Genomic DNA, 25,642 nt, shown 5'->3' with positions numbered 1-25,642 from the left:
GATCATCCTCACCTCCATAAGGCTAGCCTCATTTCTGTGAAATCTAGTCACAAAAATCAAGCCAACAAACAAAAGCACTGAGTAAGTATGAAATAAAAGACTCGAGCTGGGCATTGGTGGCGCACACCTTTAATCCCAGCACTTGGGAGGCAGAGGCAGGCAGATCTCTGTGAGTTTGAGACCAGACTGGTTTCCAGAGCGAGTGCCAGGATAGGCTCCAAAGCTACACAGAGAAACCCTGCCTCAAAAAAACAGACACTGGGCGAGTGGAAATATGGCCCAGCCAATAAGAATACTTGCTGCACTTTAGAAGATCAGGATTTGTTTCCCAGAGCACACATGGCAGTTTACAACCATCCTTAGTTCCACTTTCAAGAGGTCCAATACCCTCTTTCTGGATTCTGCAGGTGTCAGACATGCACATGGTGCACAGAGATGCAAACACAATAATTATAATAACATAATTTTTTGAAGACATTGGCACTCCTATAATGATTTGAGGAAGTGAATTTCTAGTCTTTCAGACTATCCTCCAATTCATTCAGCAAAGATAAAGCCTAAAAACAATGGATCATTATCTTTGTACCTATAAATTATCTGAATGCAACACAAAGTATTCCTCTATATCTTTTACAGTATTTCTACAATCACACTGAGACGCCCTGGAGGGGTTACCTCTGCAGGGTTGAAGTGGCTATAGTTTTTGGAAATAGGATCCCTATGTAAACAAGAGAGCTTTTGCAGTTATAAAACCTCCACTGGCTATGAGTAGGTGCTGCTTGGGCAAAGTAAACTATTGGCTGATTATTAAAGGGAAACTTTGAAAAAAAATCATTCCATACAGTATAACTATTCCATACAGGATAAGGTAAATGAAGGCACAATTTATTATTAAAGCAGCACCTTCTAGAAAATACACAGTATAGGATATAGAACAGGGCTAGGACATCAGAAATAAAATTTGTTTTTGTTTATTTGGTTTTTTTTTTTGTTTTTTTTTTTGCCATACCCAGATCTTGCCGATTAGCAAAGGAATGGAATGAATGATTGGTATGTGTCATATCTCTACTTATATGTCTCTTTTTAAGAGAAGAACCAGACCATAAAACCACATGATTAGCTGGGAGGTGGAAGTGCACACCTTTAGTCCCAGTGTTTAGGAGGTAGAGGCAGGGATCACTGAATTCAAGACCAGCCTGGTCTACAGAGACACTTCCAAGACAGCCAAGACTATACAGAAAAACCTTGTCTCGAGAAAACCAAAACAAGAAAGCTACGTGATGACTAAGAATAGCAAAGCTTTTGAAGGCTCTAACCAATGATATAGATATGAGAAATTTTAACATGGTGACACATCTATAATCCAAGCATTTGAAGGTAAAGACAGGAACAAACACTCATGCTTCTCTGTCCAGCTCTCACTCTTCATTAAAGAAACTATGTTTGCAGTGGACGTGGGTTAATACAAAGAACCACTAAGTGATCAAATATAGAGACTATGAGACTGTAGAATACCGACCCCAAATAAGACATCTAGTACCATCCCCAGCCAAGGCTCAGGAAAGACTGGGGAACATAGGGCAAAAAGACTGGAAGGGCCAGAGGTCAGGAAGAACTAGGAAAAGACCCTTGTGGACATGAAAGGCAGTTTTATCATGAACTGTCAACAATTGTGGTTGTTCCACCTGAAAAAGATCAATCTAGTCCATACTGCAGCACAGAGGGAATGGAGCTCACAATACCCCACGCCTAGTTGGGAAACTGCCTGTCAGTGTTTCCGTGCAGGTAGGGTTGCTAGGATGCTTTCCATGCTACAGTGGACAGCTCTATACCCACAAGCATGCAGGAAACTTAACTACTCTCAGTAGATTTCATATTTTTATGTGACATAAAGCTGGGGAGATACAAGGAGAGGGATCCAAGGGGAGTTATAAGGGAGAGTGAATAGGAGGCATTTGATTCAAAATCGAATGAATTAATATATAAAGAAAACAATGTTTTGGTGTTTTTTTTTTTTTTTTTTTGAAAATTTAATTTGAGCTGAGCGGTGGTGGCACACACCTTTATTCCTAGCATTTAGGAGTAGGCAGGTGGATCTCTGTGACTTTGAGACCAGCCTGGTCTACAAAGTGAGTTCCAGGACAGAGAAATCCTGTCTCAAACAAAACAAAACAAAGAGCTTAATTTGAATACATGGGGATGGGAGGAGTTCAAGGTCATTGTCAACTACACAGTGAGTTTGAAGAATATAAGAGAATATAAGTCCCGGTCTCAAATTTTAAAAAAGAAAAACAAACCTCCATGTTTAAATATTTTTATTTTTTTTTACTATATTTGAACACAGACTTCCAAAGAAGTGGCCTGTTAGATTACAGTCTATGTGTGCAGGTAAGTAGAATCTGAAAGGTAACTGGGTAAGTGTATACAGCCCTCAGAAATTAGATTAGAAACTGGAAAGGAGATGAACACAGTGACTCATGCCTGGAATGCCAATACTAGAGAGGCAAAGAGGCAAGTGGGTCTCTCTGAGGTCCAGGCCATTCAGGACCTCACAGTGAGAAACCTTATCTCAAAAAGAAAAAAAAAGGAAGGAAAAAAAAGATAAAAATCTTCAGGAGCTTGTCCATTCTTTTTGGCATTGGAACAGGGTTGTTAGAGGAAACCCCTTATCAGACACCCAGTCTGCTGCTGCAAAAGATGTCCGGCCTCCAAAACTGAGTGCTAACTGGCTGCCCCTTCTGTCTTGGTACTTTTTTTTCCTTAGAGAAGACCAGACTCAATTTATAATTTTAACTTTTCAAGTTGAAAAAGGTATTTTTTCCTACTTATGCTCTATAAAATAATAGCTTATTACTTATAATGTTTATTAAATGTAATTTATCATAGTAATATGATCAAACAAAACAGATTTGAAATAACACATACAATAGGAATCAATTAAAAGGCTAATTTATAAAAATCAAATGTGCCAGGCAGTGGTGGCCCAGACTTTAATCCCAGCACTGGGGAGGGCAGATGCAGGTGGAACAATGTGAGTTTGAGGCCAGCCTGGTCTAGAAAATGAGTTCCAGGACATCCTGGACTGTTACACAGAGAAACCCTGTCTCGGGGGGAAATGATGGGGGGGGGGGTGGCGCTCAAACGGGCTAGAGACGGTTCAATGGCTAAGAGCATTTGCTGCTCTTACAGAGGACTCAATTTCAGTTCCCAGCATGCACATGTTAGCTCACAACCACCTAAAATTCCAGTACCAGGGGACTCAGGCCTGCTCTGGTACTACTCATGCAGTTGGTGCATTACATAAAGGCAAAACATTCATACACATAAATGAGTGTTCCGTTGTTTTTTTTTTCAAGACAGGGTGTCTCTGTAGGTTTGGAGGCTGTCCTGGAACTAGCTCTTGTAGACCAGGCTGGTCTTAAAATCACAGAGATCTGCCAAAGTTTTCTTGATCCAATATGAAATGAAGCATATTTAAAATAAAAATAAAGCCTATCATTGTAGCCGAATGCACTGAGTTATGAAGGGCTATGTTTTTCAGTTACCTGGAGGTTATAAGTGGATCCTGGTGTATCATACAAATGGAGAGGTAGTCGTTCAATTGATTCTAGTACAGCTATTAACTTTCGAATTAATGCAACTGCTGGTCTACTGTGAAGACAAAATAAGAGCTTTTATGTAATTGCATGAAAATACTCATGTAGGGGTCTCAGCTACCAACTCCATATACTCCTCTGTTTTCTTCAGCAGACAGGGTGTATTAGGCAACTCCCTTGCTTACAGTAATTTGTTTGGGCAACCAATAAAGAGGTCAGACAATGGACTTGCAGCAGTTGGTTCTGTCCTTCCCAAATGTGTATCTAGGGATTGAACTCAGATCCCATAAACCTTAGCAACTTTTGAGCAGTCAGAGATACTCTCCTAACTCAATGTTTATGCTTCAGAATCAGATATATGGGCTAGAGAAATGGCTGTATAGCTAAGAGCACTTGCAGAGAACTTGAGTTTGGTTCCCAGCACCCCACACAAGGAGGCTCACAGCCACCTGGAACACCAGCTCCAGTGGATCCAGGGTTCCTTCTGTCCTTCGAGGGTACCTGTGCTCATACATACCCATACATAGACAGACTATAATATAATTTCCAATTAAATACAAAGCATGTGTGTATGGTAATACTTAAATAGCTATTGTGTTACATTTAGTACAGCAGTATTTTCCTTTCTTCATTTTTTTATTTGGGGATGTGTGGAGACAGGGTTTCTTGGAACTTGCTCTGTAGCCTGGTAAGCCGTGAGTGCTCAACTCCCCTGCCTCTGCCTCCTTAGTGCAAGGACTACATACATGTTGCCACTATTCCGGACTGAACACAGCAGTATTTCAATTCATTATTATCCACAGATACCACATACACTCAGTGAAATGTCACTTATAGAAATTATACCATATTCAAAAGTAGGAAAATGATACAATGTACTACCATCAACTCAAAATCTAGCATTTTGAAACTAATGGCCAATCTGCATTTATTTCTATACCCAGAAGACCTATTCCCATTGTATTTTTGAAGAAAAAGATAGTGTGCCATTTCTCCCAGAAGTTATATATATATATATAATATATATATATATATATATATATATATATATCCCTACAAAAGGATACACTATCCCAGTCACAGTTTAACTACAATTACCACTTAATATCACACATTTAGTCAATGCTCTTTTTTTTTTTTTCCATTTTAAGAAAAGGTGGTGGGAATTGCACATTTAGCTCAGGTTGGTCTTGAACTCACAAACATCCTGCTTCCATCTCCTGAGCAACAGAATTACAGCTGTGTGGTATACCACCACCACATCCAGCTGTAAAACAGATGTTTACTATATAGTCCAGGTTGCCCTCAAAACTTATGTAGCTTGACTGTATCTTAAACAGGCATGTACTTTAAAGTAAGTGATCACATGAGGTCCGTACAAAAATGGTTTATTTTCTTCTACCAGATTCAAACAACATTTCAATTTTTTTTTTTAATTTAAATCTGTCAAGCTACTTTCACTGAGTAAGATAATTCCCTCTGAATTATGTCTGGCAAGGGATCCCCGGGTGATCAGGTACACTGAAGGGAGTGAAGTTGTCAGTGGTATAGCTGGGAATGAAATGATGAAATCTCCAAGCTCTCTGGAGGTATAAAGAGGGAGCACCTCAGTACCTCCTGAGTGCTCTGTGCTCTTCCTTCTGTGTGACAGTCCAGTGACTGTCCACTGTCTGCTGCAGCACCCCCTTGGCAGCTTATACAAGGCATTTCAGCCAGAGAATGTAAAGCTTCTGAAATCCCTGCATCCCCACATACCATCTGTATACCTTGGTGCTAGGCCTGTTACTCTATCTTTTCATCTTCTGTAGGATTCTGTTTTTCTTATGAATAAGGAAAGATTTTTATGACTGTAATAATGGGTGGTACAAGATTAAAGATAGATGTCAACTGCTGTTCAAAAAATAGAAAACAACAGATAATTCCCTTTGTGTGTATAAACACAGGCTTACTTAAAGGAAGTACACCAAATATGCAAAGACTACAAGCATAAAAGTAAAAGAAATTTGGGGGTGTATTGTGTTTTGGTGCAAGGTATTAGCTGAAAGCTTTGCACATAACAACCATGATTGCACACACTCCCCGTCTCTGGAGTTTACCTTTCATCATCTTCACTTTCGCTAAAGGCTGTTTTGAAGACATTTATTCTTTCTACCAGTTGACTACAATCTTGCTTCATATCCAAATCTATGCTCTAAAGAAAAACAGAAAGTAGATAACATAAAAGCATATTTATAGATTTATTGCAATTTATCAGAAGAGTGTAAAGACACAAATGCTTTAAATTATCAATACAATTTCAGTAAACTCATTACTCATTTAGTCTTTCAATTAAAAAAAAAAAAAATCCCCTGTGTGCCCAGTAGGCAGTGATTGACATGCAGGTGTTTCTCTTCACTAGTGTCATACGGGAGTCACCAATTATGCTACTATATTAGTGTAGGCCCTGTGAATTTAGAGTGTATGAGAATCAATGTTTTCCATTTTCACTGTATTACTTCAATGAGTTGGGGGGGGAATACCAAACCAAGGCTCCATAGATATTAATAAATGATATATTATCAATTGCTACTGTAATTTCAGTAAATGGAAATACAAATGGTAAAATTTATGATTACAAGGTCCGTCAACACCCGGCTGAAGTTGAAGACTTTTAAGAAAAGTTTAACTTTATCTCTAAATAAAAATAAAAACTTTAAGCTAAACTGGGTGTTGGTGGCACACACCTTTAATCCCAGCACTTGGGAGGCAGAGACAGGTGGATCTCTGTGAGTTCCAGACAGGCCTGGTCTACAGACTGAGTTCCAGGACAGCCCAGGATGTTACACAGAGAAACCCCAACCTCCCCCCCCCCAAAAAAAAAAACTAAAAATTAAAATAAGCCAGGAATGGTAGCTCATACTTTTAATCCCAGCACTTGGGGAGGCAGAGGCAGGTGGATTTCCGAGTTTTAGGCTAGCCTGGTGTATAGAGTGTATTACATAACAGCCAGGAAACAAAAAGAGAAGTCCTGTCCCCAAAAGAGCCAGAAAAAGGAAAGAAAAATTCAGGTGAATGGGGCTGGAGAGAAGGCTGAGAAGTTCCGAACACTGGATGGTCTTCCTGTGAGCCCACATTCTATCCCAGCACCCACATTGCAGCTCACTACAGTTCCAGGGGATCCAATGTCGCATCCACCTCGACCAGCAAGGATGACGCAACACCGGAGCTCTTCTAGCAAGCAATTTATTCAGGACCTTGTTAACAATGGATTCTCTCTCCTCGGGCAAGCCTCTCCCAGCCCTTAAATAGGCCTAGGCCGCCAACCCCGGATCGCCACTTGGGCACCGTCCATAGGTCCACGCAGACACAAGCAGCTTACGACCATCGCATGACTAGAGCATGACTAGAGCCTGGCCTTAGTCAAATATGGTGTTGTTTATCACAGAAAGCGCTCGCTTTCGGGATTGCGGAAGGCGGAAGCCAGCGCCATCTTTAAGGCGCGGCTCCACGCAGCTCTCTACAATCCAATGCCCTTTTCTTGCCTGCATGGGCACCTCACGCATGTGGTGTTCATATATGCAGGCAAAACACCCATACACATAAAAAAATAAAAAAAAACTTAAAATGATAAAAGAGATTAAAATGGCAAGTAGAACTGAAATAAGTAAGAATTTTTTTCCTCACTGAAATAAGAGAAAATGTTTCTATTAAACTGAGAAACAATAGGCTAAGTTTAAGAGAAATACATGATTGTTCAATAAGTGATTAAATGATCACATTATGTTTCCTTACACTGCTTTACAAAGTAACTTCAAGCATATGACTTGAGCACTAACTTACTCTTTTTTATCTAAGTGCTGAGGAAATGAGAGCATCAAATAATGTTAACTCTTGGCTAACGTGTTTATAAAATGACATCTTCTCTAAAATAAAACTGTAGAAGTTAAAATCAAATAGGTTTGGGCTGGAGAGATGGCTCAGAGGTTAAGAGCACCGACTGTTCTTCCAGAGGTCCTGAGTTCAATTCCCAGCAACCACATGGTAGTTCACAACCATTCGTTATGAGATCTGGCTCCCTCTTCTGGTGTGCAGATATACGTGGAAGCAGAATGTTATATACATAATAAATAAAATCTTAAAAAAAAAATCAAATAGGTTCAAATACATCATTCAATTGGCAGAATATAATGATGTAACTTAAAGGTGAGTAATTAGAAATACTAACATTTAACATTTACTTAGTTTTAAAATATTACTTAAATAAATACTTAAAAACAATCTACCAAAAGCATAACCACAAACACTTCTTGAAACTTTACTAAACTTCTGTTTTCTAATACAAAATAAACTTACATTGTTTAAAACAGTAAGAAGTGCTTGGACTAAACCACTACTACACATTTCATATGGTGAAATTGTGTTCTCATCCTTCAGAAGTACAATTAGGTTTTCTAAAGCTGTCTTCATTAAATCTCGCCAAGTGTTTTCACCTTCAATACACTGAAAGAAAAACAAAATTAATGAAGATAATTTAAAACACACAGCCCTTGCAAAAATAATATATAACACCAATCAATTTGAAATGGAATAAAATTACAGTACATTAAAGCTCACATATCCAAAACTAACAAGCTAGTAATATTTATTTGTAAAAAAGCCCACTTAAAATAGTTTAGATAGTTTTGCCGAGCAGTGGTGGCGCACGCCTTTAGTCCCAGCACTCGGGAGGCAGAGGCAGGTAGATCTCTGTGAGTTTGGGACCAGCCTGGTCTACAAGAACTAGTTCCAGGACAGCCTCCAAAAGCCAGAGAAACCCTGTCTCTCAAAAAAAAAAAAAAAAAAAAAAAGGGGGTGTGGAGCATGGCTCAGAGGTTAAGAGCACCTACTGCTCTTAACCTGAGACCTGGGTTCACTTCCCAGCACCTATATGGTGGCTCATAACCATGCATGACTCCAGTTCCAGGGGATCCTACAACCACTTCTACATGAAGGAAGATACTCATACACATAAAAATAAAAATATGTCTAAAAAATTTAAACATAAAAATTTCTCTTGCCTCATAAAACCATACTGAACTGTGTGTAAGAACAAATTTGGTTTGAGGGACATAATTTTCTGAATCTTACTCATTACCCAGAACATAAAAAGATGTTCGTCTCAAAATCAAGAGATTGAGACCAAGCATATAAACCAACACTTGAGAAATGGATAAGAAAATTATGAGTTCAAGGTTATTGTGAAGCATACAAGCACAGTTAATCTCAAAAGAGGAAAATCGGAAGTCAGGCATGGTGGTGCAGGCCAGTAATCTCAGTACTTGGGATCCCCTGGTTAGGGGACCTCCTAAAGTTTGAAGGCATCCAGGAGAGCCAGGGATACATAGAAAGATCATGCCTTGAATATATATATATATATATATAATGGTATAGTAGGGGCTAGAGAGACCCAAGTTCAGCTCCTAGCACTCACATTGTGGTTCACAACCATTTTTAATGCCAGATTAAGGGGTTCTCATGCCTTTTTCTGGTCACTGGTGTACCAAACACAAACTTATACCTGTAGGCAAAACTCTCAAACAAATAAAACAAAAAACAAAATAATCTGGAAACAAGAGCTTAACATACTTGTCTATTTGTATGAAGTTCCCAAGATGACTCTAACTGAGTTGCTATATTTCTGAGTGTTACCACTACTCCACGAGGCATGCTTTCAACAGCTTTAAAGTGGTCGTCATACAAATCACGAGCCATAGTCCGTACCTGTCGAAATAAGCAAAGAAATTATAAATTCCACTACACTTATCAACCTTACCAACTCTTCAGCTTACTCTCATCTCATCTATCATCTATCTATCTATCATCTATCTATCATCGATCTATTGATCTATTGATCGAACTATCTATCTATCTATCTATCTATCTATCTATTTATCAACTAGCTCAGGCACTCACTTACAAACCTTTAGGAATTAAGACATTTGAGGCTTAGATAACTGCTGTGTATATAGCTCAGCAGTCTGCCTTACATGAATACACAAAATTTAGTCTCCAGCATCACCATAAAAACATAACAAAAGTTTTTAAGATTTCTGTCCCATATCAACTTATACATTATGTTATTATTCTCACTCACATATTCTAATTGCTGGAAAGATACTCTAAAACATTTTAAATGTTTACTAAAATAACTCTTTAAAATGTCCAACAGTACCCTTTTCAAAATAAAAGTAACTTATCCATGGATAAACAATTAGAAATACAAATAACACCACTCCCTCGCCCCAAAAAGGGAAATCAAACCATTTATAATTCTAACAATCAAAGCTTACCTTTTTAACATTCTGGGATATAACAAGCTTTTAGATATTACTCACATATCATATATACACTTACTAATTTACAGATTTTTACCATGAGAAGGCATGATATGCCAGATGGGTGTTAATGATTTACCATTCAAGTTAAAATGAAACTTCCCGGAGAACAGCCCATACTAAGGTCTGATAAATTTTAGCAGGCGACAATATTCACAAAGTCACACTAGAGTATTTTTACATATTGTGTAAATTATTTTAATGAAACAAGTATTTATTTGTATAATTAATGCAAATTTAGGGTTTTTCTAACCTGATTTTAATTATAACCCTAATACTACAGAAAATAAAATGTCCTTCAAGTACTTCAAGGACATCTCAAAGATTAAGAGTACATACATACTGTTCTTACAGAGGACCTGACTTTGTTTCCCAGCACTGACACTGGATAGCTCCATGTGATCTGATGCCCTCTTCTGGCCTCGCTGAGAATCCACATCACACACAGGTGGTACACACATGCATGCGTATATATATGCAATCCCACATACACCAAATATATCCTCCTTTTTTTCCAAGACAGGTTTCTCTGAGTAGCCCTGGCTGGCCTCAGTCTCACAGAGATCCACATGCCTCTGTCTGCTGAGTGGTGGGATTAAAGACATACACCAACATACCAGGCTTAGAATCGTTGAAAGTACTTAATACCTTTCCACTCTATTTTGGTGTGGCTTTCTACATTAAAATATAGCAAAATCTAGACTACACTACCTAAAACAGTATTAATAAATAAATCTGAGGTTAGAACTAATAGTTAAAATTACCTTTGCCTAAAATAAATTTATTTTGCTGTTACAAGCCAAAGAATAAGCCAACTGGTTACTAACTTGTCAATTTTGAATCAAGGAATTGTTGCTGATGTCTATAATCCCAGTATTATCAAGAGGCTGAGGCACAAGACCTGCCAAGAGTTCAAGCTTGTGATAGAGAAGGCCTTGTCTCAAAAACAAAGAACAGAATTTAGGAATGAAATCAATCAATCAGTCAAGAACTAGGATGAATGTTTGCCTAACACAGCACAAAACTCCAGGTTAGATCCTCAGAAAAAAGAAAGGGTGGGGATGGAGTGAAGCATTAATCCTGTCTGACTTGAAGAGACTAGAAATGTAGGATTCAGACAATCTTCTCACTGACTGAAAAAGTTAGTTGTGAATCTACATGTAGTTGGGGAATACACCAAACAAGCCAAGCACTTAAAACCAGAAGTGCCAAAAAACCTAAAAGCTTTTAACAAATAATTCGACACATCATCATTAAAGCCATCATACAGAGGGCTGGGGACATGGCTCAGAGGTACAGCATTGCCAAGCCTGCATAAGGCCATGTTCCACCCTTGGCACTGAAAACAACAGTGTTGTAGATAGTTATCTGCACATGGGGCATATGAAACACCAATGAATTGGTTGGTTCTGGTTTCCCAATGCTGGGGATTATTCCCAGGGCCCCAAAACATGCTAGGTAAATGCTCTAACACATATCCTTAAGAAAGTTCTAACCGTGAGCAGTATCTGATTAAAATCATTTCCACAATTAGTAGCCAGTACTAGGTATTCCCAGGGAACTCCTTAGATAGAATCATTGGCTTTTTAAAGACTTAAGAGTTCGTTACTCCAGTATTTCAGGATGTACTCTGTATTTACACATTTGCCTATTCAGTAAAATTTATTGGTACTCTCAAAATCTATTCTAGTGTTTCTTTCCTGGTTCTTCATGAATATGCAAAGTTCAGCAAAAAGAACTGTGTTGCCAAACATACACGTTCCCAGCTCAACTCAAATAAGGTGACATTCCAGCTCTCATATTATGAATAAATTGTCTTATGCACTATATGTAGTATCAAGTTTTATATTTCTGTGTTGTCACCATGCCTCACCTTTAGCGTTTTTATTCTTAAAAATAATTTATTTTGCTCCAGCTAAAACTCATTATTTTAAGTTCTCTTCCCTAGTCTTAAGTAGCTGCAAACACTTTATTTTAAAGATATATTCTGGGCCAGGCATACTGGCACATGCCTTTAAACCCAGCATGCAGGAAGGCAGAGGTAGGCAAATCTTCAGTCTGGGCTACATAGTGAATTCCAAGTTAACTACATAGTGCAGCCATTAAAGATATAATAGCTAGAAAATTTCAATCTGAGACTATTTTTATTTTTTATTTCCTTTATAAATATTTGAGATGCAAGAACAACTGGTAGATAACAGGAAAACTCTACTGGTCTTATTTTACTTACTGATTTTTTGAAATACTGGGGACTGAACCCAAGAACTCACATGAACTAGGCAAGCACTCTACTATTGAGCTATCCCAAAACCTCTTTTTGCTTTAAGATAGACGCTCACTAAATTGCAATAGGCTGGCCTCAAACACACTCTGTGGCCCAGGCATGCCTTGAATTTGTTAATCTTCCTGCTTCAGTCTCAGGAGTTATAGGCCCATGACACTAGACTTGACAACTAGCCACGCTTTCAAAGAATAATGCATATCATTTAATACAATTTTAAAATTAATTCTATGTTGTTTTTTTTTTTTTTTTTTTTTTTAACGCTAATAATGTGCTTGCTTCCGGTGCTTTGGTTTGGGCTTGTTTTGTGGGTAGTACTATGAAGCAGGTTAGGTGAATGCTCTACACTATACTTCTGGGCTCTTTATCACTAAGGCCCTACGTTCGCCTAAGTCAGCCATTATATCAAGCACTAAAACTATCTGAATCCAGAAGCAAGCAGTGAAGTTACACCATCACAAAGTTTACATCAGGATTAGGAAGAAAAATCATCATCTTTTAGATGTGCTTAGCATGGCTGTGCACGTGTAACATGGAGCTCGTGAGGAGACAACTCTTGGGACATGGGAATTTCCTTCCAGCGTTTGAGTCTCCTGGATCAAACCAAGGTTGTCAGGTTTGACAGCAAACAATCTTACCCACTGAGTGATCTCCCTGGCCCATAAAATTAAAAAAATATCTAAACAACTAAAGTTTCATTCTTTCTCTCTTTTCCAATTTTTATTGGTTTTAATGTTGATGCATATGTACAAACTAAACATAATATTGTGCAAAATAATTAACAAAGGGAAAAAGCATAACTTAAAAACGTTATCTTTGGGAAGTTTGAGTTACATGTTTAATCTTTCCAATGCTTATCAACTATTCCTGAAAAGTTTCCATAAAGGGGGGGGAGGGGGAGAGAGACACTGCACAGATATACCTTTTGCTTTGTTTTTTCCAACTTGGATTTTAATTTTCTGCCTCTTTTGCCTGTCCAGCCAGTCACAAACTCTGAACCTGAGGAAGGGATGGCAAACAATGTCAAAGAACATTGCAAAGAACACATTGTATTACTCTCCGACATACACACTTATCTTCACTGCAGAACTAGCACTGCACACTTACCCAGAGACGTCTCTGCAGTAAACGAATGTTTAGTTCCTCTGTTAGATTCAAATACAAAACCAGGCAAGTCTTCTTTTAGTATTGTAGCTTGCTGACCATCGGAGTTATGAATAGCAATTTCTCCTTCTTTCAGACATGTTAATGACCAGTTCCCTACTGTAAGTTTTGTGGGTCCTGGTGCTGACAGTATAGGTTGACTTGAAGTAGATGGCTTTACTTGACCTCGGGCTCTTTGCAATTTCTCTAAGAATTCACTTCTGCTTTCTATAAAGACAAAATACTTGTTTCTTAAAAAAAAAAAAAAAAAAAAAAAAATCCTACCCTTTCAAATATACCAGATTATTGAAATCTTTTATAAAGTAAGCACTAATAGAGGTTTACTCTTCAGCATCTTCTGACTCATCAGACCTACACAGGTTCAGGCTTTAGCAACTCTACAGACATCTTTTTTTTTTTTTCTTTAATTATAAATGAGGATTCTGAAAAGAAAAGACATAACAAGACATCTATATACAATTTACTCTATATGCAATTTACTCTTTCATAACAAAAGAAAGATTTATCTGACAGACTGACAAGATTAAAAGTAGCTAGTGTTGTTCCTTGGCACATAAAATAAAAAGGTATTTGTGAGCTAGGAGTTGGCAGTGCACGCCTTTAATCCCAGGACTCAGGGGGAGGAGGCAGCACTCTATGAGTTCAAGGCTAGCCTCATCTATAGAGTAAGATCCAGAACAGCCAGTCAGTGATACACAGTGAAACCCTGTCTTTAAAAAAAAGGGGGGAGGCTCTTCTTCTTCTTCTTCTTCTTCTTCTTCTTCTTCTTCTTCTTCTTCTTCTTCTTCTTCTTCTTCTTCCTCCTCCTCTCTCTCTCTCTCTCTCTCTCTCTCTCTCTCTCTCTCTCTCTCTCTCTCTCTCTCTCTCTCTCTCTCTCTGTTTTTCAAGACAGTTTCTCTGTGTAGCTTTGGAACCTGTCCCGGAACTAGCTCTTGTAGACCAGGCTGGCCTCCAACTCACAGAGATCCACCTGCTTCTGACTCCCCGAGTGCTGGAATTAAAGGTGTTCACCACCACAGCCCAGCTCTTGTACCATAGTACATTTTTTTCCCTTTGAAGCAAGGCTTTTAGATAGCCCAGGCTGTTCTCTAACTCACTAAGTAGTTGTGGATGGTTTTGAATACCCAATCATCTTGCCTCCAATTCCCAATAACGGAGACAAAACTGTGAGTCATAAAACCAAACTGTAGAAGCTTGGAAAATCCTTTAATTAGAACAAAGTCTTACCTGAACTATCCGATCCACCTTCAGGACTACCACTTGAATACATGGTGGCAAGTTTTCCATCCAAGATAAATCTGAACCATCCATTACTGCCATTAGATAATTCCAAAGCTGCAGCATCGCTCCAAATATATAAGCAGTCCCTTCCCCTAATAATTGACCAGTCTCTCCAATGATAAGGTTTACCTTGCTGCAATTCTTTAGCATCTTCCTGTGGTTCATCTTCCTAAATGTGTTGAATGATCCAATGAGATTTGCAAAACAATTTCTTTTCAAATATTCACAAGTATTTAAGAAACATGAATATGAACCAGATTTATAATTCAAATGTAATATTTAGCTGCATGTAGTTCAATATATATTACAATTAACTAATTACCGATTAACCAAATCTTAAATAATGTCTTAATAATTATATAAATTGTATCATATTCAGGTATAGTGGTAAAAGTCAATTAATGTACCCCATTAATATAATGTACCCCATTAATATAATTAGTTGTAATTATATCAATACTCGCTACATCTCTAGTCTGTAACCTGACAAAGAGGAAGCTTAAATGGAAGTAATAGTATACAGATATAACATACTCAACACACAAGTTTTTTGAAATAAAGCACCTTGGATAAAGAAAATGTCATATACACATACACACTGGTTTACTACTCAGCTATTAAAATGAAAAGAATGAAACCCTGTTATTGCAAAAGCAGGGATCATGCTAGAGGACAAGAGTATGTTAAGTGGAATATGTGTGGCAGAGAAAAGAAGAATGCACATGCTCTCACTCCTATATCTCTTGGAAGAAAAGAGTAAAATTGTGGCCTTCAAAGGACAGAAGGGGAAAAGGGACTGGGAACACTATCAAGTTGGGCAATAGGTAGAAAATACAGAAGTTGTTCTTTACAGCAAATCAGGGTGACCACAGTCTACAGCCATTTACTAGGTCAAAAGAGGAGCCTGAAGGGTCGCAACATACACAAATACCCAATGTTTGAGGTAGAAATGCTAATCACCCTAATATGATCATCACACATTGCACTTACTAATCATTTTTATCATGCTGTATCCAGCATTGTATAATTATGTGCCAGTTAAATATTAAAAATAAATAAAAGTCCCAAGACCCAGTTCTTAGTCAGGTAAATCAAATACATTATTTCTGACAACGGGTCTCATGTAGCCACAACTGGCCTCAAAACTCTAGTTCTAAGGATGACCTTAAAAATGTTTTTTAAGAACTGAAATAAAACTAACTTGTACCCACTTTTTAGTATAAACTAAGAGCCACAAATGTTAGTGGACATGGAAAATGAGAACAGGGCTGGTGAAATGGCTCAGCAGGTAAAGGTTCTTGTTGCCACGCCTGACATCCTGGAACCCATGCCATGGTAGAAGAGAACCAACTTCTCAAAGTTGTCCTCTGACTTCCAGACATTAGCATCCTCATTCAAATAAACACACCATATACATACATACATACATACATACATACACACACACACACACACACGCACGCACGCACGCACGCACGCACGCACACACATACGCGCGCGCGCGCGATATAAATGATGGAAACTGGATAGTATTGCCAGATATGTGTCACGTGCCTGTAATACACCCTTGGGAGACAGAAGCAGGAAGATTATAAGCTTAAGTACAGCCTATATTACAAATGAAGTTCAAAGCCAGCCTGAGCTGCACACTGTGATGCTCTGCCAAGAAACCAAGGGCTGAGGGCCAGTGAGATAGTTCAGTGGGAAAAGGCACTTGCTGCCAAGCCTGACAGCCTGAGTGCAATCACTAAAACCACATTGTAGAAGGAGAGAATTCAAGGGCAGAGAATGCAGCTCAGTGGCTTCTCTGGCAGTCATAATACCTTGAGTGCTCTGGTAGAGCACGAGGACAAGAAATCACATCCAGATTATTAAGCTTATAGAAAGATAATTCGCTCTTACATTAGAGATGGAAAGAAGTGACTAAAATAGGCAGGAACAACCCACCATGAGGCAGTATGGCTACTGGGTGACAGCAACTAAAAACTCAGTGCTTCCTATGTGCCACTTGGCCAACACAACCTCTTATTTGCTCCATGTGCCATCTGCTCTAATCCTCCCAACAAACAATCTGGCATATTATTTCCAGTGTAGATGAGACTGAAGATCACAAAGTCAATGAGCAATGGAGCCAAAAAGTCAAGCCCTGTTTTGCCTAAAATATTACACTAAGCGGATGTTTGGTTTAACTTGGGAAGTCTGATTTAAGTCACTTTTCAGGAGGCAAAACAGAAATATTTTTTGCTCTGTTACCCCAACATCAATCTGTGCATGTGAGGTACCTAGAAAGCATTTATTTAGAAAGGGTGTGACAATCATGAGACATCAATTTAGTTTCCATTCACTCGCTCTATGCATTAGTTTGATGTTTCCCAGAGGCACTGGGGAGAGAGCAGGGGTTACAATGCAGCTCAGACCCAGGGTTGTCCAGGTGGGAGTTTGGGGGTCGCAGGAAGGGGAAAAACACGGACCAAGAACAATCACCAAATAAATGAGGATTATCAGTTTCTGTAAACCTAGAGATTTCTGTGGGGCTGAAAACAGAGCTCAGGGAAATGTCGGCTTGTACACAAGCATGAGGAACTGAGTTCAACGCCCAGAACCCCGTAAAAAGCTGGGCATGATAACACATGCTTATAATCCTAGCACTGGCCTACCTGTCTAGCTGTAGCACTGAGAGCCCCAGGGTCCTGTAGGAGACCCTGTCCCGAAAAGTGAAGGCAGGCCAGACAAGATGGTTCCGCAGGGAAAAACAAAGGTGGTTCTACAGGTAAAAGCTCTTGTGGTGCAGACAGACCTGCTGACCTGAATTCAACCTCCAAAAGCCACTTAAAGGTGAAAAGAGAACAAACTCTATGAAGTTGTCCTCTGAAACCCCCAAGAACACTGTCACACATATTCCCCACCTCCACATAATGCACCAATAAAAATTGATTTTTAAGTGAAAAGAAAATTAGGTGGATGTTCCTCATGAACTCTAAAGGTTGACATCTAGCATCTTTCCACACGGGCATGTGTGCCCATACATGCAACATACACACACTTTCTGCTCCAAATCATAATCAACTACTAAGAACCAAGCCTTTCAAATCCATTGTCTCCATGGTGAGCAACTTAACACTAGACAAGATAAATGGGGAAAAAGGTTTCATGTGGACAACAGGTAACAATACTTCATGAAATTTCAAGAAAGTGAAAATTGTCTCCTTGGGCAGAGACAATGTTCTGGCCAGGTTCATAAAAAGTACCTACAGAATCCAACCATATGAACTGAGGAAGTAGAGATTCAAGTTTGAGGCATTAAACCCAACTGGACTAGGCAGAAACAGAATTCAGGGTTTGGGAGCTAAGTGGCAAAAGATCTACAAAAGCATACAGTGAGCTTTCTCTGAGTACTAGGAATACTTATGGATAGGATGACAGTTCTAGGACAGCCCCCAAAGCCAGAAACCGTGTCTCCCACCAAAAAAAAAAAAAAAAAAAAAATCAGCTATGGGAACTCTCACAGGATCCAGGAAAGTCAGTAAATATCCAACTTAGGGGAAAAAGTCCCCAGAATGAAAGCTACTCCAGAACTACTCTAATAAGGAGTAAAAACAGGCCTGAAAGTAACTTGATTTGTTCTAACAATAACAGCTTATATATTCCTTCAGGAAAATCATGGAACCCAGAACTCAATATTTACAGTGTGTAGTATTCAATAAAAAATTACTAAACAAAGCCGGGCGTTTGTGGCGCACGCCTTTAATCCCAGCACTCGGGAGGCAGAGGCAGGCGGATCTCTGTGAGTTTGAGGACAGCCTGGTCTCCAAAGCGAGTGCCAGGATAGGCTCCAAAGCTACACAGAGAAACCCTGTCTCAAAAAACAAAAAAAAAAAAAAAAAAACTAAACAAAAGTTGGGCACAGTGATGCACCTCTTTAATCCCAGCACTTAGGAAGTAGAGGCAGACAGATCTCTGTGAGTTTAAGGCTAGTCTGCTCTACATAGTGGGTTTTAGGCTTGACAGGGCTACATAGTGAGACCCTGTCTTAAAACAAAACAAAACCAAACAAAGAGCACCTAAACGAATAAGCATGAAAATATGACCAAGAACAAGGGTAATAGTGAGTGAACAGAAAGAGACTAGGAGATAAGAACTTACAGAACTATAAATAAGGAGATTAAAGCAAGGATTATAGATGTCTCCAAAATTTAAGGAGGGCTAGAGAGTCAACCCAGAAGTTAAGAGTACTCGCTGCTCTTGCAGAGGACCAAGGTTAGTGTCCTAGTGTCTACACAGCAGTTTACAACCATCCAAAAGCAGTTCCAAGGGACCCAGCACCCTCTTCTGGGGTATCCAGAGATACCAGACACACACAAAGCACATACATACATACATGTAGGCAAAACACACACACATGTATATATATGTATATATATGTATATATATATATATACATTTTCAAATTCTTTTTTAAAAAGAAGAGGTTCATTATATTTCAAAAGACAGTGATCATTATGGTGAAAAACTGAGAGGAAAGATGAAAACTAGAGGGCCAGCGAATAAATGGTTCAGCAGGTAAGGTCCCTGCCACCAAACCTGACACCTGAGTCCAATCCCTGGTCAAATCTAGTGGAGAAGAACTGACTCCTCACAGTTGTAATATCCTTAGCTGGTGCTGGCCTGGAACTCACAGAGATGGACCCAAGTACTGAAATTAAAGGCGTATACCACCACTACCCGGCTTCTAATATTTTTTTAAATGTACATAACACAGTCTGGCTGTGGTGGCTTATGCCTTGTAACTTCAGGATTTAGGAGGCAGAGTTCAGATTCACCCTCAACTACACAGAGAACTAGAGGCTATGTGAGATCCAAAAAAATTTATACACACATAAGGATCTATGAAAATGATAAAGAAAATAAGCAAAATGTTACCAACTAATAGATGACAGGAATCCTGATATTCTTTAACTATATTTGAAACCTTGCCCTAAATTTAAAATTACAACAAACATTTCAAAGGAAAATTGGCCAGACACATATGCAGTGCTATTTTATATTTCAATTATATTTTTATATTACAACTATATATTTGTCACAAACCATTCTAACTTAAACATATATGTCCTTAAAACAACCCTGTTCTCAGCATTACAATTAGGACCACTCACTTTTTCAGGTTTTGACTCCTCTTCATTCTCATCATCAGAAGAAGGACCTGCCAAAGCTGATACTTTGCTGATTACACCAAGTCTGGCTAGCTGATCTAAAAAAATATCACCACCTTTATCTACTAAATCCCTTATGATCTGCAAAGCTAGCAAGTGGCCGTCATCATCGTCCTGGGGAGGAAAAGGGAGGAGCATGTGAGCACATCGAAGTCAAGGAAATGACAAAACACATACAGTCCCCTGGACGGAACCCTACGGGAATGTTTTACTGTTACTGAGTCTCCAAAGGAATTATAGCTGTAAGATCAAAAGACAGAAACAAACCTCTTGATCAAGGACAGTTGCAGTGATTTCCACTAGTGTTGTAGGCAAATTGTGACCGACATCAGAATCACAAACTTCTTTCAACAGTGCTTCAGAACAAAAATGAATCATTTTTCGGATTAGAGCAAGACTTGCTTTCCTTAAGAAGGGAAAAAGATTTTTATGAAACCAAAAGGCTCAAATTAGATAAATATCAGCTACACATTAGTAACAATGTAAGTGCCCAACAATTTATAAGTACTAATGAAAAGCAACACTTGAGAATACCAAAAAACTTAAGACTCTATGCTATCACAACAGTTTATGTTTACTGTTTAGGTAATGTATTATGTTAATCAAAACTAATCATCCTTAAAATAATCTTGCTAAATGCTATTTTATATTAATTTAATCAGCTTGGCTGTTGGAACAGCATGCTAACTTTAGAAAATGAGGTAAAAAGCATGCAGATACTTCTCTGCCTTTCTCTCTCTCTCTCTCACACACACAAACACACACAGACCCATTATGAGGTAGGAATTCTTTCACATAATTTAAAACATTACAACTTTTTTACAAAGAAGTCTAAGAACAAAGAGACAACAAGTCAGTCCAAAGGGCTGGAGACATGGCTTAGAGGCTAAAAGCACAGGCTGCTCTTCCAGAGGACCAGGGGTTCAATTCCAAGCACCCACATGGCAGCTAACAACTGTCTATAACTCCAAGATCCGACAGCCTCACACAGACAAACAGGCATGCAAGGTGGTGCGTGCCTTTAATCCCAGTACTCTGGAGTTGGAGTCAGGTGATCTCTGTGAGTTTGAGAGCAGCCTGGTTTATAAGAGCTAGTTCCTGGAAAGCCTCCAAAGCCACACAGAAACCCTGTCTCAAAAACCTCGCCGCGCCCCCCCAAATAAAAACAAAATTTTTATATGGACTAGATGCATAGGAGGACAGCCTCCACACTTGGCAACTGGTTTTTAAAAGGCTGGAAAGCCAGGCAAAGGTGGTTCACACCCATGGTTCCAGCACACAGGAGTCAAAGGCAAGAGAACTGTAATATGAGACTAGCCTGGGATACCATAAAAGTTTAAGTACAGCAAAGGACAGCATCATTTTTGTGAAGAGATGATCTACAGAAAAACTACTTTGCCAGCTATACACGACAGTATCTAGAATATACAAATGAAGACAACCTAAACAAAGAAAAACTCAACTAAAAATTTGAGCATGGACTTGTGTAGAGGAATCTACAAAGATCAAAAAACCAAATACCTAAGTGAATATGTTAAATGGGAAACAATTACTCAGTGTTAGTAGGAAGGCAAACTATGTACAGAGACTATGGAAATCAGTGTGGCAGTTCCTTAGAAAGCTAGAAACAGACCACACGATCCAGCTGTACCATACCTGGGCATATACCCAAAGGACTCTATATCCTACTCTAGAGATAACATGCTCATCCATGCTTATTGCTGTTCTACACAGCATACATGTCTATCAACTGGTGAATGGATAATCAAAAAATGTGGTACACAATGGAATATTATTCAACTGCCCCCAAAAACGAAATTCACATGTAAACGCATTGAACTGTCAACATAACCCTGACCTAAAAAGACACATGACACGTGTGTTCTCATTTTCAGAAACTATTAACTTTTAGCCGGGCATTGGTGGTGCATGCCATTAATCCCAGCACTTGGGGAGGCAGAGGCAGGTGGATCTCTGTGAGTTTGAGGCCGCCCTGTCTCGAAAAAAAGAAAAGACTGTTAACTTTCAAACATCTTCTCTTAAACCAGATGTCAAGAGTGGTGGTGCAAAACTTTTAATCCCAGCCCTTGTAAGAGGTATGTTGAGGAATATTACTTTAACTATGTAAAGATGTGTTAAATTTGCTTATGTTGTAAAATATTACTTTAACTATATAAAGGTCTGTTGTATTTGTTTATGCTACATTTAATTATGTAAAGGTGTGCTGCTGTTTCACCTGATTGATCTAATATAAAGTGGACTGGCCAACAGATAGGCAGTAGATTGACAGGCGGGGCTGGTAGGCAGAGAGAATAAGCAAAAGAAGAACAGGAGGAGATAAAGAGAAAAAAGGGAGAGGGAAACATCCAAGGCCATCCAGCCAGGCAGTCAGCAGCCAGCTAAACATGGAGTAGGACACATGAAGGGAAGAAAGGTAAAAAGGCCTGAAGCTAAAATAAGTTATAAAAGTGAGCATCATAACTGATGTTAAGTCTCAGTTGGTGGGCCAAAAGAAACCCAGCTACAGAGGCGGCATGTAGATCTCAGCAAGCTCAGGGCCAGCCTGGTCTACATATTGAGTCCCACATCAGTCAGGGCGACATAGTGAGACCCTACTTCAAAATATAAAATACAATAAACCAAAAATAAAGATGAATCTTGCACTTCCAACCTAATTTATATTACTATATTTTTAAAAATTAATTCCAGATCCTTCTGAAAAATGAGGTATCACAGCATCAGTATAATTTAAGCATAGTATGAATAGTTACCTTATTGAAGGCAACATAGTTTGCTGAAATGTTTGTGCAAACACAGGTAATAACCTCTTCAAGTATATTGGTGCCATTTCTGGATCTCCTTTGGGTTCATTACATTCTTCTTCATCTTTATTTGTATCTTTCTTCTTCTTGTCATCCCCTTTATTAACTGGGCACATCCAATCACCTACAAAGTATTATTTTTTTAAATGTGTTTTGAAATACAATGTCCTTCAAGGAAAAAAAAGATTTTACTATATACTCACTTCAAGCTAAATTACCTAGAAAACAGAGTTCAATTCTCAGCACTACAAACAAAAAAGCCCTACCTACTCTGAAAATTTTAAAAATGGTCAAATACTCGAGTTACACGGCTTCTAATTATTCTTTATATGGCAACCTCAAATCTTTTAAATTCAGATTTTTTTTTTCATTCTAGACTTACACACCTAGTCTCAAGCACACAGAACAGGGGCCAGAGAAATGCCTGTTCAAGAGCATGCTTTGCTGTTTCAGAGGACCTGAGGTCAGTCCCTAGAACTCGTGTCAGCCAGCTCACACCCTATAATTTCAACTCCAGGTCTCCTTCTGACTGCCACAAGCACTGCATTCAAATACATGTCCTGACACATGCACGTCCACGTCCACATAATTTAAAAGATAACAGCATCTTTTTTTAAAGGCATTGAACAGTAAGATGCTGAAGGTTTATCCACTGCCTACACACACACACACACACACACACACACACACACACACACACACACAAAATTATTGGGCTTTCTATGAATGTTTCATTTCTACAGTGTATCTGTGGGAGGGAAGCTGAACAGCAAACACAGGTGGCCTACAAGGAAAGGACACACAGCTCACCTGGAGACTGAAGAATAGCTACTACTTCACTGTGGCCTCTTTCTCGAGCTTTATCCAATGGCGTTTTCCCATCTTCATCTCTTAGATCTGGATTGGCACCATGCCGCAAGAGAGTCTTATGAAGAAAAGGGTTTAATTTACACTCAACTCCACAGTTTAAGGTTTTCCACTCAATGGAGAGATGCTGAGCAGTTAAGAACACTTGCTGTTCTTACAGAGGACCTGGGTAAGGTTCCCACAACATGTGGCTCATAACCACCCAAGTCTAGTTGCAGAGATCCTATTCTCTCTTCTGACCTACAACAGCTCCTGATCACAAGTTCTACATATATATACATACACTCAAGCACACAGAGACAGACGAAATTAAAAAAAAAAAAAAAAAAGATTTTAAAGGTTTTCCAGAGCTGGGCAGTGGCGGCACAAGCCTTTAATCTAAGCACTTGGGAGGCAGAGGCAGCAGGATCTCTGAGTTTGTGGCCAGTCTGGTCTACAAAGTGAGTTCCACAACTGTCAGGACTAGACATAGAAACCATGTCTCAAAAAGCAAAAAGGCTTCCCAGAATCAATCATACAGATCCTAATACAAACCTCACCCTGTACCTATCACCTTAAGAGCAGATATTCCTATCTCAAAAAGTTACTTATACATAGATTTCCCTTGATTATTACTACCCCTTAAACTAACTTATAGTCAAATCTCAATCTGTCACTTCTCCCTCAAATTCCTCCCAGTTTTTTACTTTACAGAAGTACTACTCAATTTATGACCTGACAATCAATCTCAGAATTTCCTATACCATGTCAATTCCTAATTCATTGACCAAAAACACATCAAGACCTATCTCTTTCCTCCTATTAAACATGGTATGACCTCATAGTGAGATTACTTAATCACAATGGCTCAAATACTTTTTTCAATGACAGAATCAAAACAATTTAAAAACACCTAAAACAGAGCTGGTACCAAATGCCCTATGCTAGGTTTGATCTCCAGAATGGGAGCATGGGCAAAAGATAATCTCTAACAAGAACTCTAAGATGTGCTTTGCTTACTGACTGTTACTTAAGTAACATTAGAGGCCCAGCTCTCTTCTCTATAATCTCGCCAGTTCAAATTGCTAGACTGAGGTTGAAGAGACCGCCTTCGTCTAGTGAGAAGGCAAGCCACACCAGCCATCATCATTATCAGAAAATATATCATATCATAAAGTGGTAAGATAGTAACAGCAGCTATCACTCCACCGATGCACTGACTGCTACAGTGACCCATTTGTGTTATCCTTTCCTAATTCTCTCAACAACTGAGAGTAATACAACTACTCTACTGACAACACCACAACAAACTTGAGCTCATGTGCTAATACCTGAATCCAGTTACACCTTGCCTCAGAGTAGACTAGCCTCTCATTATGCCACATTATTTCACAAGAAGCTGACTCTACAGCTCCACATCACATACCTGACAGGACCATTTGCAGTTGACCTGGTTTTTTTTTTTTTTTTAATCTTTTTGTTTAGATTATTTTTATTTATTTATTATGCATACAGTATTCTGCCTATATGTATGTCTGCAGGCCAGAAAAAGGAATAAGATCTCATTATAGATGGTGTGAGCCACCATATGGTTGCTGGGAATTGAACTCAGGACCTTTGGAAGAGCAGTCAGTGCTCATAACCTCTGAGCCATCTCTCCCTCCTGACCTGGTTTTTTAATGTTTTATAATTATCTTATGTGTATGTATTATCTGTTCATCATGTGTGTGCATGACGCCTAAGAAGGCAGTGAAATCGAATGGTACCAGAGTTAGATGATTGTGAGCAGCCTTTCCAGCTCATTAATTTCAATTTCTCAAAGTAAAACAAGGAATCTCAAAAGTGGAAAATACTGTATCATTCTGCTTAAGAAACACTGAAAAGATTTTTACAAGACTAATTAAAACCAGTTATTCTAGGAAATGGGCGGAATCGATGTAGATAGCATAGAAGTGCAAACTTATCAGAATTAATTTTTTTAATCATAATTTCTGAACCATGTAGTTGTTAAAAATGAATACTTGAACAGCATGGGGCTCGTTAAATGGTTCAGTGGGTAAAGGTGCTTGCCACCAAACCTAGTGAC

General features: G+C 38.8%; 1 protein-coding gene across 1 annotated transcript in view; it reads right to left on the bottom strand.

Moving 5' to 3' along the window:
• The window catches only part of Hectd1 (HECT domain E3 ubiquitin protein ligase 1), a 91,675-nt gene that overhangs the window by 39,026 nt on the left and 27,007 nt on the right, over positions 1 to 25,642 (bottom strand). Inside the window, exons 9-19 of the mRNA XM_027416288.2 lie at positions 23,521 to 23,635; positions 22,660 to 22,834; positions 20,156 to 20,294; positions 19,832 to 20,002; positions 14,622 to 14,844; positions 13,338 to 13,601; positions 13,153 to 13,229; positions 9,201 to 9,335; positions 7,929 to 8,075; positions 5,693 to 5,787; positions 3,546 to 3,651 (exon numbers count right to left, since the gene is read on the bottom strand). Coding sequence (XP_027272089.1) covers positions 3,546 to 3,651; positions 5,693 to 5,787; positions 7,929 to 8,075; positions 9,201 to 9,335; positions 13,153 to 13,229; positions 13,338 to 13,601; positions 14,622 to 14,844; positions 19,832 to 20,002; positions 20,156 to 20,294; positions 22,660 to 22,834; positions 23,521 to 23,635 — 1,647 coding nt within the window. The remainder of the gene's footprint in view (positions 1 to 3,545; positions 3,652 to 5,692; positions 5,788 to 7,928; positions 8,076 to 9,200; positions 9,336 to 13,152; positions 13,230 to 13,337; positions 13,602 to 14,621; positions 14,845 to 19,831; positions 20,003 to 20,155; positions 20,295 to 22,659; positions 22,835 to 23,520; positions 23,636 to 25,642) is intronic.

This window comes from Cricetulus griseus, chromosome 5, assembly GCF_003668045.3.
Source record: "Cricetulus griseus strain 17A/GY chromosome 5, alternate assembly CriGri-PICRH-1.0, whole genome shotgun sequence".
NCBI classification, from domain to species: Eukaryota; Metazoa; Chordata; class Mammalia; order Rodentia; family Cricetidae; genus Cricetulus; species Cricetulus griseus.
The sequence above is the reverse complement of the archived record's forward strand: the minus strand, read 5'-3'. Positions and strand labels throughout refer to the sequence as shown.